Below are 13050 nucleotides of genomic sequence, written 5' to 3'. Positions count from 1 at the left end.
CCAAACGACTGACTTGTATGATTTGGGCTGCGCTAGCCGCTTCTCTCAAGCACCCGTGGAGGATCAGTAGTCATCGAAAACCAGAAGAATGTTCAACATCAATTGCAGCCTCAGGCCCATGCTCAATTATTTCTATGACTCTACTTTGCTTGCATCGACCTCAAACTCTTTTGCAAGTAGACCAGGCTGCGCATGTCCTCCGCCGGAATCATCCCGGGCACGCGCGAGTCGAGAACAAGACCAGTGAGCTTTATCTCATGCGCGGCACCGCCAAACAGCGCGTTTGCAATTCTCATGGCAATTCCCTCGAGGAACGGCTTCACGTTGCCGCCGCCATGCCCCTTGTCTGTAACGAAGGTCATCGACTCGAGGTTAGGGAGGTAACCGAGGCGCGCGAGATCCGCAGAGCATTCTTTGGCTTCGTGAGTATTCATGTCGAATAAAGTTACAGTCAGGTGTTTGACAGAATCGACGACGGAAGATATGGCGGTGCAGTAGGCGGCGTAGCTCGTTGGCTCTAAGAACAGAGAGGTTATGCTCGCAGACGATCGGATAACGGAGGGGCCCAGAAGCTGTGCACTCTCTTCATCGAAGCGCGAAAGATGTAGTGTTGTCAGCGCAGGCAAGTCGAGAAATTTCAAGAAGAAGCACTCGCCGGTGCCAAGCGACAAATTTGACAAGCGGGGCAATCGTACGGGCGGCTTCGAGCTCCAGTCCTCGTCGTCGATGAATTCCTCCTCGAATGGTGATGTCATGGATATCGAGAGCTCTTCCAAGCCCGACAGTTGCGTGAGCAGGAGGAGAAGCTGAGCATACTCGGCAGGGGGTTCAAGAAGGGTCAATATTTTCAATTGATGGGTGGGAAACAGGAGGTGAGAGAGTAAGCCGCTGATAACATTGATAGACAGGTCGCGGAGATGGGGAGCCTCCATAACCAAATGGCTTGGCTTAATTACTGGATCCTCCACATTGACAGTAAGTTTCGTGAGGCGAGGACAAATGGTGCTTCCATTGGGTGCAGGATTACCATCCCAGCAGTCGGGCCAATACCTGCTTGTCAGCGAGGCTTCCTGCCACTGCGCAACAGAATTAAATGCACGGCGAGGAAGCCAGCGCTGTCTTTGCAGGTCCACGGTGTATTTGATTGGTAGGTCGCGTACGCGTGGCAGAAAGCGCTCGAATATTCTGTCCTGCACTAGGCAAGGCTCCGAGCCAGGCTTGACCCCGTAGTATGTCTGTGTCCACAAGCGTGGGTCTGCAATTGCGATGCTGCGCCAATGGCGACAAACGGCAGTAATCTCCAAGCGAATACGGTTGGCTTCGACACGAGTTTGAAGCGAGGAGGACACGGCTGCTGCAAATATGTTGCAAAGGATTTCATTGGGGAGCGTGTTTATGGGGTAAACAAGGCAGGATAGATCGAGCTGGATCGCGTCGAGACGGTCTTCAAGGCTTGCCAGCTTTGTCTTCAGCTCGCCAATAGCTTGTTTGAGCTGCTCCGCCTCTTCTCTGAGCTTAGACTTGGTAGGAGGATCAAGAAGTTCGAGTGTGAGTCGACGCAGTCCATGAAGAAACGCGGTGGCCTCAGCGGCACCCTGGTAGCGCGCGTTAAGCATTCGATTTGCGGTTCTGGGAAATGTGAGACCATATGGAGGCCATAGAAGTGAAAGGACAGTACCCCCGTCCTTGTCGAGGCGGTAAATTGGTGGGTTGGTATTGTCGCTGTCGCAGCTCTGGCCAAAGAAGGATCGTCACATGATTCCACTCTTGAGTCTTGCCACCATATGCATCCACGCCAACTTCAAGTGAACACCCGTTCCTCGCGACCTCCATAATCACCCATGCGCTGCGGCAAGCGAATGTTCGAGCTGGCGAACGATTGAAGGACGACACGATGGGGCGGTGGTGAGGTCTTGGAACCAGAAGAGGCTGGTTTGGAGGTGCGCCGTTTCCCGCTGCATTTCCGCCCTCCTCTCACTCTCTTATCCAGATATTTGGTTCCACTACTACACCCCCCGCCTTCGTTCCTCGATACACCGGCCAGTGTCCTGCGACTATCTATCGACACCAGTAACAACAACTCAGACGGAATGCTTACCTTCGACGCGTCTGCCGTCATTCACAGTTATCTGACAATACTCGCTATTGAAAGCGCTCAGGAAGACCTTAGGAAGGAGAAGAACTGCCCCGGTATGTCTGCTTGTCATACACTCTAGCTTAAGCTGACACATCTTCGCAGCCAATGCCTGAAGATCGTTCAAGTTTGCTGTAAATCAGAGGCGGCAGGGCCCTACTGGAGAGCTTGCATGCACGAGAAATTGCAGTCGGCGAGAGAGGTGTGTAGCATTACCCTAATGCTCGCAGGCGCTTCTGACGTCCCCAACACCAGACTACCAACACTTCCGTACCTCCGCGATCGGCGTTGCCTTGGTCGTACTCGCGCCTCAAGTTTACGAGGTGCGTTACTCCATCCCGCTCGAGAGCACTCTGGCTTATCTGGAAAGTCGCGAGGCTGAAAGCAAGAAGTCATCCGCGCCCGCGTTAAGCACTCACTCTTCCCTGTTGACCTCCGGCGAGCCGGACGACTACCCAGGTTATGGTCAAATCTCTGTCGTCTACCGAAAACCAACCGACCACAGGAGGCCGCAATCACCAAATCTTCTGCTCCGCCTCCACCTCCACTATCTCTGCGTTCCCCTCCTCGGCCGGCGAGATCACGTGCTCCGCCGGCCTCCCCGCCGCACCGCCGAACAAACACATCTTGACAACTGCGACACTCAATCGAATGTACCCTGTTCTGCTGCCCGTCGACTTTACCCTGCCTATTCCTTTTTGGCTGGGCTATCCTGGCCTGGAAGCACGTCGTTAGGGAGGGTTTCGTCGGCGCTGGGGGAGGTGCTTTGGAGGTGCGTGGCCAGTGGATGGATAGCGTGTTGTGAGGGGCCCGGTCGCATGGACGGTATATCTTTCGAGAGCCGCGGCAAGTGAAACAATCCGTGCTCTCCCTGCTCTTGTTGCTTCTTCTCTTTACTAGTACCCCTGCAAACCATTGCATGAACCCTTTATCTCTCGCTACTTGTTTTCACCGCATGCATCCACTCATACTGCGCTCGAAGTCCTTCATCTTTTTGTCACGCTCCGTTATCTCGTTTCTCTGAATACTACTGCGAGAGTAAGTATATTATTCATAGGTACTCCAGGAATCCCGTAGCACGTTTCTCCCCGCCCACAGTGCCCAGCTTTCCGAGCCCAAGAGAATGAAGGACATGGCACTGGCAATCCATGCATATGAGGTGTGACATGCCGTAGACCAAGAACACACTGGCAGTGGACTTTATACTACTGGATGATCTGGCAAGCATGAAAGCAGCGGACAGAACGAGTCTCCCGGACGCAAGCGAGAGCCGTTGAATTGCTCGCAGGCTGTTTGCATCGCAAACTGGGAGCTGTAATGCACAAGCGCAGAGCCAGTATTCCAGTATATGGGTGCTGCAGCAGGCAGGAAAGAGATGGATATGGCGTTCAAGTTGCCAATGCCGCTTGCACCGGGAAATGACGGCGGCATGAAAAGCCGTTGAAGCTCGGTGAGAGTTGCGTCTACAGGGATGTGGAGCACCCGCATGGCCCAGGTATTCCCGCTCAGAAACTGATCCGGCGCGGCCTTGCTCGTTTCTTCTATATACTGGTGCCATATGTCGAGCAACGCCGCGCCGATGGCGGCCCCGAGTTCAGTCCCGTGCTCGGATTGCTGCAGGCAGAGCCAAAGAAGGGTTTGCGCCCGCGGGCTGCACAGGCGGTGTGTTTCGTGAAACGGCATTTGCTGCTTGGTAACCCATTCAAACTCGAGGCTGACCGTGGTGCTTCTGCTAGTAGTCGTCCACAATGGTTCCTCGATGCGATCTGTCGGACTATGGGCGCGTCTCAAAGGTCCGACGCAATCTTCACTGACATATGGCTGAGCGCCGAAGCTGGCATTCAGGAAGGAACTGGGCTGGTAGCTCTCTAGTGCTACTGGGCTAGGTCTAGCATCCATCCGCAACTCCGGTGCATGCGAAACACCGGCACTTGAAGGTTGGATGTTTGTGCCGATAGAGACTGGTGCCGTCAAGGCTCGAGCATTGAAAACTGCATTGGACGCTGAGAAACAGTGATTGTAGCGACTTCTGTGTGCTGTGGATTCGTTTGCAGTGGACCTTCCCGGGCCACAGAACCCTGTCACTCTAGAGTGCAATTCGTGAACTACTGAATGACGGCCAAAACGTAGACCTACCTGGCAGACCCATACAGCTCCCCGGTAGTAGACTGACAGAATAGGATGAACACGTCGGTAGTCGCGAGCAGCGTTCCGCCTAGTTCATGTATAACGTAGGTATTGGTATCGCGCGGCAAGATCCAGCTGTTTTTTGCTTGGCTGGTGTCAACGTCAACGTCATTCTGTACCCGATGGTAAGGATTATAGGCGTTTCTGGGCTGCAAAGATAGGCGTACCCTACTCCCGAAAACAAAGAATCGTGCAGGCTTGGGGACATTCGCGGCGTTGACTTCAGGCACAGCTGCGGCCGGTTCCAAGTTGGACTGTGGCCGGCCGGGCAGGTTGACCTCGCTGGACAACATTCGAGGCAAGGTGAAGGGGGTGGTGGAGGAGCGAAGAGTTCTTGAGCAAAGTATAGCTGTGGAGCAGCAGTACTCGTACTGCTATCATGATGATCACCGATAGGCCGCAAGCACAGCTTCAATGACAGACTTCTGCCACGAATAAGCCGGGGTGAGAGATACTTAGTCATCGTCCTTGTGGATGTAAAAAACCATTGTTATGGGTATACATGCAAGGAGGCAAATGGAGACCAGGAGCATTCTCGAAGCGACCTGAAGGAGATTATTTAGTGCCAACAGCATAACGACCAGAACGCGCACTTGCCTGCCATGGCCGACACTGTTTTATGTTGCTCGTGCCCAACGAAGTCGCACCACACAAAACCACCAGTTCAACGCCCATCTTCGCATATGTCCATCGCCCAGGGAAACGCCGCGCCTCCTTCTGCCAACTTCCTCGCTAGCCGCCCAAATGGCTTTGATAAAAACGCGCCAAAACGAATGCCTTCCGCCCTAGTTGCAGCATCCAAAGGAGTACGGGCGGACCTTGATGTGTTTCCGTAGGAGATACTCTTGCCGGAGCGATAGATGTCGCGTCGTCCAAGATATTTTGAAGGCGTTTTCTCTCGGTCAGCATCACGTGACCGTGCCTTTTGGGACAGAGGTCGTAGACGTGGTGGATGGCGCGGGTGTACGGGGAGCGGAGGCGGAGGCGGACTCGGAGTTGAAGGAAAGGTGGAGAGGAGTACTATGTGGTGCTTGTTTCAGCGGTTGGTGGTCATCCAGTCGTAAGTAACATGCCCGGAAGAGCAAACACCCCGCTAGCTTAAGGTCGACGCTTAAGTTGTGCAGCGTTGGTGGATGGTAGATAACACAATTTATTCTCGCGTCTGCGGCCGACATCCGGTTGGGACGGGGAACAATCTGCCGTTTACCCAGGAAAAAGCACTCATATCACCGAGTAAGCAAACGAGTGCATATAGACGGCAAAGCACGGCACCCAGAGCTTGAGCGCTTGATACAGTTCTCCTCCTACGCCAATCGCCAAAGGGGAGGAAGGGGTGCGGGAGGGCATTGCGCGGGAGAGTCTGGAACCAGCAAAGTCAAAATGTGTCTGGACACAGGCGTCAGCCACGCACCTATAGCCCAGCCCTTCGCGGCCCACAGCAGAGCCTTTCCTTCTCCCGCTCGCCGCAAGCACACCGACCGGTTTCCCGGTTAGCAAAACCCAAACTGAAGTTCTCCCACTCGCTCGTTAACCGATAATAACCAGGACGGACAACTTCAAAACGCTTCGTTGAGTGCTTGTCAGAATCTACGGCCACTGGTCGTTCGTGCATATGGCTTTGGAACGAGTGGGTGATGTCGCATGTGGAGACCAGGAGAGAGGTGTGGAAACCGAGGCAAGCGTTGTCGGCAATCTACAATCCTTTCAGCACAAATGCGGATGGCCAAACACGAACAACGCACGTTTTTGGCCACTCGCGTCCCAGCCCCCTTCCATCTTTCGTTGCGCAAGGAACTTAAAACCCGCAGTTGGCCAACAGCTCGAAAGGAAGTCTGACATGGTCGTCGTCTGCTGCTGCCTATGATGAGCCGTGTCTCAGAGTGAAGCTGTGAACGATGCGTGGGATCCCCAGATTGAGCCACTAGTTCGGAGTTGGTGCAGTGTCGACTTGCTGGAAGTTGACATGAGAGGACAAAAGAGAGAGGCGCGTCACGCTTTCGAATCCACCTCTCACAGTGATCACCTCACAAAAATAACTACTCGTATCTCTCACGCCGACAGAATTAGCGCTGGTGTCTAGCCATGTCAAATGCTGTTTCTCCTCGCCTTCACCTCGACCTACGCTCGCTCGAACCACAGCGAATGCAATGACATAAACGACTGTCGGCGTCTATTCGACATCGTCTGGGGCTGTCTTGTCACCATTTTCTTATGCATATGGGTCTCTGTGCACCCGAACATACCTCCTCCATGCCCGGAGCCGCCGGATGGAACTGGCTTGCGATTCCTAAAGTGGTGGCTGGTCGACGGTAATCGACCGTTTCTGCAACGACTGAAGCTCATGACGGTGGCCCTCATTGCCCCTGAGTTCATCCTCGGGTTTGCGGCAAGACAGCTCCAGATGGCGCGATTCTTGTCTCAGGCTCAAGGTAGAGGCTTCATGTTAGTGTCTTAATATTGTTGCTGCTGATCTGGTCAACTTCAAGGTTACGGTTTATCTCTAACACATGGATTCTTCATCGTCATGGGCGGATTCGTGGACGGCGACGGCCATCCCGTTGTCACGCAACGGCAACTGCGAAGGAATGGCGTTACCGAGGAAATTCGGGCAGTCCACAAGTCGGACATTGAAGACAAGAGCAAAGGGGACCTCTTATCGAAAGGAATTGCGCTTTGCCAAGGATTGTGGTTCATGGCCCAATGCATCGCACGCCGAGCACAACATCTGCCTCTCACTGAGCTGGAGGTTGCTACGCTTGCATTCACAACAATCAGCGCGATAACCTGGATACTCTGGCTGCAAAAGCCTCTCGATGTGCGAGGCCCTCTCAAGCTTTTAGTGAAAACAAAATCTCGTTCTCATCATGTTGGAAACCCCTATCCTGCCGGCCTGACCCGCATCGAGCGGTTTGGTTTTTTGTTCTCGAATTCATACAACCGGCACGAGTACGACCCCTTTGCGAACACGTCTGTCCCGGCATTCTGGGGCCTCGCGGAGTCTGACTTTGACAAACTCCCTCGCTGGTCGTCTTTTTCCACTATCTTCGCTCAGTTCGCATGCGCCATACTGATTGGTGGCATCCATTTGACCGCATGGGGAGCATTTTTTCCCTCCATCGTGGAGATGTGGTTATGGCGTAGTTCGGCGCTGATGCTCACCGTCTTGCCCATTGTCTTTATCGTCTTGTCAATTCCTGGTGGTCGATGGGCCACGCATCTGCGTCTGGTCATCATTGGCATTTATTCAATTGCACGAGGTATTGTGTTAGTTTTATCATTAGCAACCCTGCGTCTTCTCCCTCCCGCTGCATTTACGGATATCAATTGGAGCATCTACGTCCCCCACTTTTAGTTGAAGCCTCACAGGTTTTATAGATTGATTTGAACCCTCTATTTGCTTTCATTTGCCCGCCTATTACTTAACTTGAATAGCCGCCCTCTTCCCTCACGCAAATTTGAGTTAAGCTTGTGAAGACAGGAAACAAATGAATATATAACAGGTATTAGTACAGAGGTATCGTACAATTCTTCTCTTCACGCTCATGCTTGATCTTCCTTCATCTGCCGCTTCTCGACATCCCCTAGACCACTTTCGCCCTTCGTCCGCCCACCCAAATCCACATTCCCAATCTCCTGCTTGCCCACCGTCTCCCCTACTTCACCCTCGTCCTCATCGATGTACAGCCTGACAGGCTTGACATTCTTCCGCCGCAAAATGAACTTCTTGAAGCCATACGGCACCTGCCGCAGGCCATATGCCGCATGAGTTCTCATTGGGACTGAGAAGACGTGATCCAATTCTTCAAGCGTTCTCCCTTTGGTCTCGCGCACGAAAAGCAGGACAAGCACCCAGAGCACGCTGTAATATGGTTAGTGAAAGTAGTAGCAGGTTAAATGACTCCACGAACCAGCACCAAGCTGCATAAAAAGCCAAACGCGCCTTGAGGCTTGAACGCATTGAGCAGCGATGGGAAGGTGATAGCGAGGACGAAGTTGAAGAACCAAGTTGTCGCGGTCGCAAAGCTCATGCCGAGCTCACGGATGTACAACGGGAACCTGTTGCAAGAGCGATAAGTCAAAGATTAATCACTTCCAGACATCACATACGCTTCAGCAGAATAGGTGAACGGCACAGGTCCCTCGCCCGGGGAATACGCGATTCCGAAAAGGTAGATGCCCAACGACACTCCCGCGACGAGTCCTTTCGGATTGGTGCTCCAGAACGAGAAGCCCGTGATGAGGAGACAGACCGCCATCCACGGGAAGGTGAACAACAACAAGTTGCGTCGCCCAAAGGTATCGATGGTGAAAACAGCCGGGAGCGCAAATACGAAGTTGATCAGGCCAAAGCCGAACGAGGAAAGGAGGGACGAGACGCGCGAGAATCCAGATTGGAAGAAGACCGTGCTCGAATAATAGGCAATAACATTAACACCACAGAACTGCTGGCCAAACATGACGATGAAGCTTGCCACAGTCGCGTTGCGGTTCCGGGGGACAGTGAACATCTCAACAAGCCTGTTCCGTCCCCGCGCGATCTCCTTCTCTGCCTCGAGGGTGACGTGGATGTAGTACAGGTCGCGTGCGGCCTGGACAGGGCTAAAGCGCAACCGGGCGAGCTCGTTGTAGGCTTCGCGATAACGACCCCGACCAATCAACCAACGAGGGCTTTCGGGGGCGAACATTACTTGGCAGCAAACGATAAGGGCTGGGATTCCAGCGGAGCCGAGCATGAGGCGCCACTTGAGGCCGGTAACGTGTGGGTGGTCGGGAACGAAGTAGAATGCGACGTCGATTAAGTCGCCAATCATGATACCGAACGCTGCAAGGATCATAAGTTGCGGTTAACTAGAGAAGGGGCTAAAAACTTACCTGTCCACATTTGCCACATCATGACAAGGGAACCTCGAATCGAAGCAGGGGCGCATTCTGCGCTGTAGATGGGGACGGTCGCAGACTAAATGATTATAAGGAACACAGTCAGCTTTGAGCACAAATTGAGGTACCTTTGGACCAATTCCGAAACCACTAGCAGAAGCATAAGACGAGGACAGGGTTGAATAGATTGACATACAGGAAGAACCGCGCGATGAAAAGATGCCACCATGTGTTCGTGAACGCGCTCCAGATGCAAGTGAGGAAACTGATCAGACAGGTAACGAAGATCGTTTTCTTGCGTCCTAATGCCTCGTTCATAGGGTCCGTTATCCAACAGCCGATGAGGGCGCAGCAGAGATAAGGGGCGGAATTAACAAGGCCAACTAGCCAAGAATCGCGTTCTGTAACAAGTCTTGAGTCTACGAGAAAAGACAAGACAGAACTTGACGCACGACTCGTGCCACCGATACCAAACTGTTCTGGGTAGATAATCTGTGCGGATATGAAGACTGGTTCGTCCACAGTAAGTTAGTCGCCTACTTGTGCACCATTCTAAATGATGTGGTCAGAATTGTGCAGAAAAGCAATCAAGGATGGGACGCACAATGACAGACTCGTCCATTCCCTGCACAGCTGCTGCGAGCGAAGACATTACAACCATCTGGCCACCATTAGTCGGTAATTGGCCAAGCAAGCGTTCACGCACGTAGTAGAGGCTCCAAGTTTGACTATATCTATGAGTCGTCTCACGCCGGATGTGGTATTTGTCGTTTTCTTCGAGGAGGTCGACGCTTTCGAATGCTAGGTGGACGATTGAATTAGTAAAAGCCAGCCTGAAGTTTGTCGATGACATACCCGCCGGATCTTGGGCAACTAACGCGCCTTTTCTGAGCTCCAGAAGGATGTCCTTCAAGCCCTTCTCCTCCGCAAATAGCTCTACATCGCTGAGCAGTCGTTCTCGTGGAATCCCTCGCAGCGGATTGTCGAGTTTCCTGTTTGCGGCACTGTCACAAGGGAGTGAGCGATATGAAGGTCAACTCAGGTGAAGGAGATGTACGTGAGGTTTTCTAGCGACGGGTCGGCGCGTGAGGTTGTCGGAGAGGCGGTGGGCGATTGGCCGTGATCATGATGCTCGACATGCGCCTTTTCGTTGACCTTGGCGGTGGACATTTGTGTGTGAGGAGGGGCTTGGGAGTTGCGGGCCGGTGGAGTTCTTGTCTTATGCTCTTTGGTTGGCGCTTGGAGGTTTCAGTGGGAATCCAATGATCTCATAAGGTCACGGTCGGTCTCCACGATATAAGTCAGCCAAAGGTGGAGACGCTGGGATGCCTATGGCGTAGACTATGACGAGGAAGTTTCCGTAACTGGCGGGGAGATAGTTGAACCGAGAGTCGTAAGATTGGTTCTCGACATGGTGGTTTGGGGAAAAGGTAGGCTTGATTATGATCGCATCAAGGCGCCGAAAACCTGTTGTGTTTCCCTCTTGCCACTGCTTTCCCTTCTCAAATTCATATGCCTTCACGACTACCTATTAACCATCTAAGAAGGCCTCAGAAGGGAACACATTCAACTCGACTACAGCTGATTTCATTTTCTATGCTTGCTGGAGCTCCACCGTGGCTTTCTTTTGCTCCCAGAAATTCACAGCCTTCCGCATCTGCTCCACTGTTTTCAACAGTTTTTGAAAGCATCCAGCAATATGACTCTTCGTACGAGAGCCTATTGTCTTTCTAGCCTTGAAAGGTTTTCACTTTCAGGTCAGTATACTAGTATTTGTGGAAGAATTGAACTCTAAGAAAGCGTAAGTATGTAGTACTCTACAGCGATAGATCTATAATCATCCCCTCCCGAAACTCATCAGGCCCCATAATCGAGCACAAAAACACCCTCCTGCGCTGTCCGCACAACATAAATTACTCCACCAATGTCGTCAATCAACAGCTCGATAGGATGTGGCCTAATGTGAATGCTATTCCGGGGCAATCCCAACGCCGAGTCCAACGAGAGCGCGTGGATGGTCAGCTTCGACTCCTCCGGGTGGTACCGCACTAGCTCGAGCCGCCAATGCAGCATGCCCATGATTCCAGTTGGCGAGCAACACTGAATCACAGCGGTCCGCCCACTAGTTCCCGGCCAGACACGTGAGACGCGGGTGCCTGGGTGGGAGGCGTTTGGCTCGTAGAAGACAGGCTTGTCAAGTCGGAAAGTGCCGTCAAAGTATAGTGAGCGCATTTTCGTGAGCGCAATGCGCGCGACACCGCTGTCTGGATTGAACAGCTGGGTTGTTACCGACGTCGCAAAGGAAGTCGACCGTTGTTCTGGTGGATGCGAGAGGTACTCTATCGTGCCTGTTTCCGAAGATATATGAACGATGTCCTCGGTGTCTGTGCCAGAAATGTAGAAGGCGCCGTTGTGGATAAGAACTCTGGGGAGCAGGCCCACTTGCTGAGGTATTTCGACAAAGTGGGGCTTTCCCTTCGGCTCATTTCGTTTCCAGTATACGAGCACAGGAAGGCGGGTCGACATGCGGTGATACACAATGCAAACATAAGCCGAGTCAAGAGCTGCATCGATCGGCGCTCCTCCCGGAGTAAAGTGTGGATGGGGGAGCGGTCCTGAAGAAAATATCTGCGACTCCGAGAGCGAAAGCGTTGCCCTCCAATCCTCCGTGTAGTCCAGAGACACGATTGCCGCTCCACGATAAGAGTGCTCTGACGTGGATTTCAATATTGTCGAGAATGGGATTAGGCTCTGTTGGTACGTGTGAAGTGGAGGCGACTTTCCGAGAAGATAAGCAGTATATTTATCCTCGTCCGCGACAAGTTCTAGGAACGCAAGCGCCTTGCCCGTTCGGGTGTTGCGACAAGTAATGGTCTTGTAGTCAGTCACCAGGAGGAGGGGCGTGCCAGGGATGACACAGAAGTCGTTCCTGGGGAAGGATATCGCGATTGTACGGAGATCATTGGGTAGTGGACGCGGAGAACTCCAGCTTCTGTGGAGTTTGAAGGCCCGGATGGCATATAGCCGCAAACTGTCTACGGGAAGATCGAGCAGGACAACTCCAGGCGGGCATGGAGGCGGGTGGTGATGCAGCGCTTTGAGCCAGAAGTCTTTCACTCGCAAGAGCTCGTACAAGGGTGAGCAGGTCTGGCGGATTGGCTATCAGCAGTTTCCGACAAGTTCCGAAAGTTACCGAGAGTAGATGTATGGCGTCGTTGAGGTTGGCGTGGGCGAGGATTGCGAGGAGGATGTCTGGGGGTAGTTCCGCTAACGGCATCAACGCGTCGCGTGCAATGAGATGGGCGGTAGGAGAAACCACAGCGTGGGTCACGAGACCGAATATTCGTTTTTATCTCACGTCATACAACTTCAGGTTGTTACTTCCAACGCGCAAACAACGAGCCTCGAGAAGCTGTACATTACGCTACCTGCAACAGGACCTCTTCGACAGCTATGGCCAATGACAACGAGCAGGACTTGCGTCTTCGAGCGGCGTCAAGACCTTCAATCCTTGGGATATTGGACAGCACTAACTCTGCATTGCGGCAATGACTGAGCAGCTCTTTGAGGCCACCCGCTCGAGCTAGATGGACTTTTATTCCCTGGCCTGGGTGCATGCCGGTGGCTTCAAATGACTAGCAATTGACCGTGTAACACTCCAAATAATATTGCCTCAAGGCGAAGAAACGCAAGCAAAGTCTTCCGACAAGAACTCACCTTCACCGTCAGCTACTCTTCTCGCGGTTCTATGAATTAAGAGAACCATAAACGCACTCGTACTTGAAGTATCGAATTGAAGTCGTCAAGGGAGCCTATGAACATAACACGACTATCCATTCTTGACTCGAAAC

General features: G+C 52.7%; 6 protein-coding genes across 6 annotated transcripts; 2 read left to right on the top strand and 4 right to left on the bottom strand.

Moving 5' to 3' along the window:
* Positions 1-140: 140 nt before the first annotated feature.
* MIND_01376300 (F-box domain-containing protein) lies at positions 141-1698 on the bottom strand (the record flags this gene model as incomplete). Its single annotated transcript, XM_037370183.1, has 1 exon — positions 141-1698. The coding sequence occupies exon 1, from the start codon at positions 1614-1616 to the stop codon at positions 141-143; it is 1476 nt and encodes a 491-aa protein (XP_037213184.1). The 5' UTR covers positions 1617-1698.
* Positions 1699-2306: 608 nt separating this feature from the next.
* On the top strand, positions 2307-2869 carry MIND_01376200 (uncharacterized protein; the record flags this gene model as incomplete). The annotated part of the gene is made up of 4 exons (XM_037370182.1): positions 2307-2336; positions 2390-2457; positions 2505-2593; positions 2640-2869. 4 exons carry the CDS (start codon positions 2307-2309, stop codon positions 2867-2869), a joined length of 417 nt encoding a protein of 138 aa, XP_037213183.1.
* A 465-nt stretch (positions 2870-3334) lies between these two features.
* MIND_01376100 (uncharacterized protein) lies at positions 3335-4650 on the bottom strand (the record flags this gene model as incomplete). Its single annotated transcript, XM_037370181.1, has 3 exons — positions 4489-4650; positions 4271-4434; positions 3335-4220 (listed from the first exon to the last, which is right to left on the bottom strand). The coding sequence occupies exons 1-3, from the start codon at positions 4612-4614 to the stop codon at positions 3335-3337; spliced, it is 1176 nt and encodes a 391-aa protein (XP_037213182.1). The 5' UTR covers positions 4615-4650.
* A 1760-nt stretch (positions 4651-6410) lies between these two features.
* On the top strand, positions 6411-7673 carry MIND_01376000 (uncharacterized protein; the record flags this gene model as incomplete). The annotated part of the gene is made up of 2 exons (XM_037370180.1): positions 6411-6750; positions 6808-7673. The coding sequence occupies 2 exons, from the start codon at positions 6411-6413 to the stop codon at positions 7671-7673; spliced, it is 1206 nt and encodes a 401-aa protein (XP_037213181.1).
* A 188-nt stretch (positions 7674-7861) lies between these two features.
* MIND_01375900 (MFS domain-containing protein) lies at positions 7862-10369 on the bottom strand (the record flags this gene model as incomplete). The annotated part of the gene is made up of 13 exons (XM_037370179.1): positions 7862-8100; positions 8153-8180; positions 8230-8377; positions 8429-9143; positions 9194-9278; positions 9328-9349; positions 9396-9600; positions 9652-9691; positions 9740-9751; positions 9804-9860; positions 9906-10000; positions 10055-10203; positions 10257-10369. The coding sequence occupies 13 exons, from the start codon at positions 10367-10369 to the stop codon at positions 7862-7864; spliced, it is 1908 nt and encodes a 635-aa protein (XP_037213180.1).
* A 687-nt stretch (positions 10370-11056) lies between these two features.
* MIND_01375800 (F-box domain-containing protein) lies at positions 11057-12521 on the bottom strand (the record flags this gene model as incomplete). Its single annotated transcript, XM_037370178.1, has 2 exons — positions 12393-12521; positions 11057-12346 (listed from the first exon to the last, which is right to left on the bottom strand). Exons 1-2 carry the CDS (start codon positions 12474-12476, stop codon positions 11057-11059), a joined length of 1374 nt encoding a protein of 457 aa, XP_037213179.1. The 5' UTR covers positions 12477-12521.
* Between the last annotated feature and the right edge of the window lie 529 nt (positions 12522-13050).

This window comes from Mycena indigotica (assembly GCF_014461135.1).
Source record: "Mycena indigotica strain 171206Taipei chromosome Unknown Mind.scaff0017, whole genome shotgun sequence".
NCBI classification, from domain to species: domain Eukaryota; kingdom Fungi; phylum Basidiomycota; class Agaricomycetes; order Agaricales; family Mycenaceae; genus Mycena; species Mycena indigotica.
This window is presented reverse-complemented; position numbering and strand designations above follow the sequence as displayed.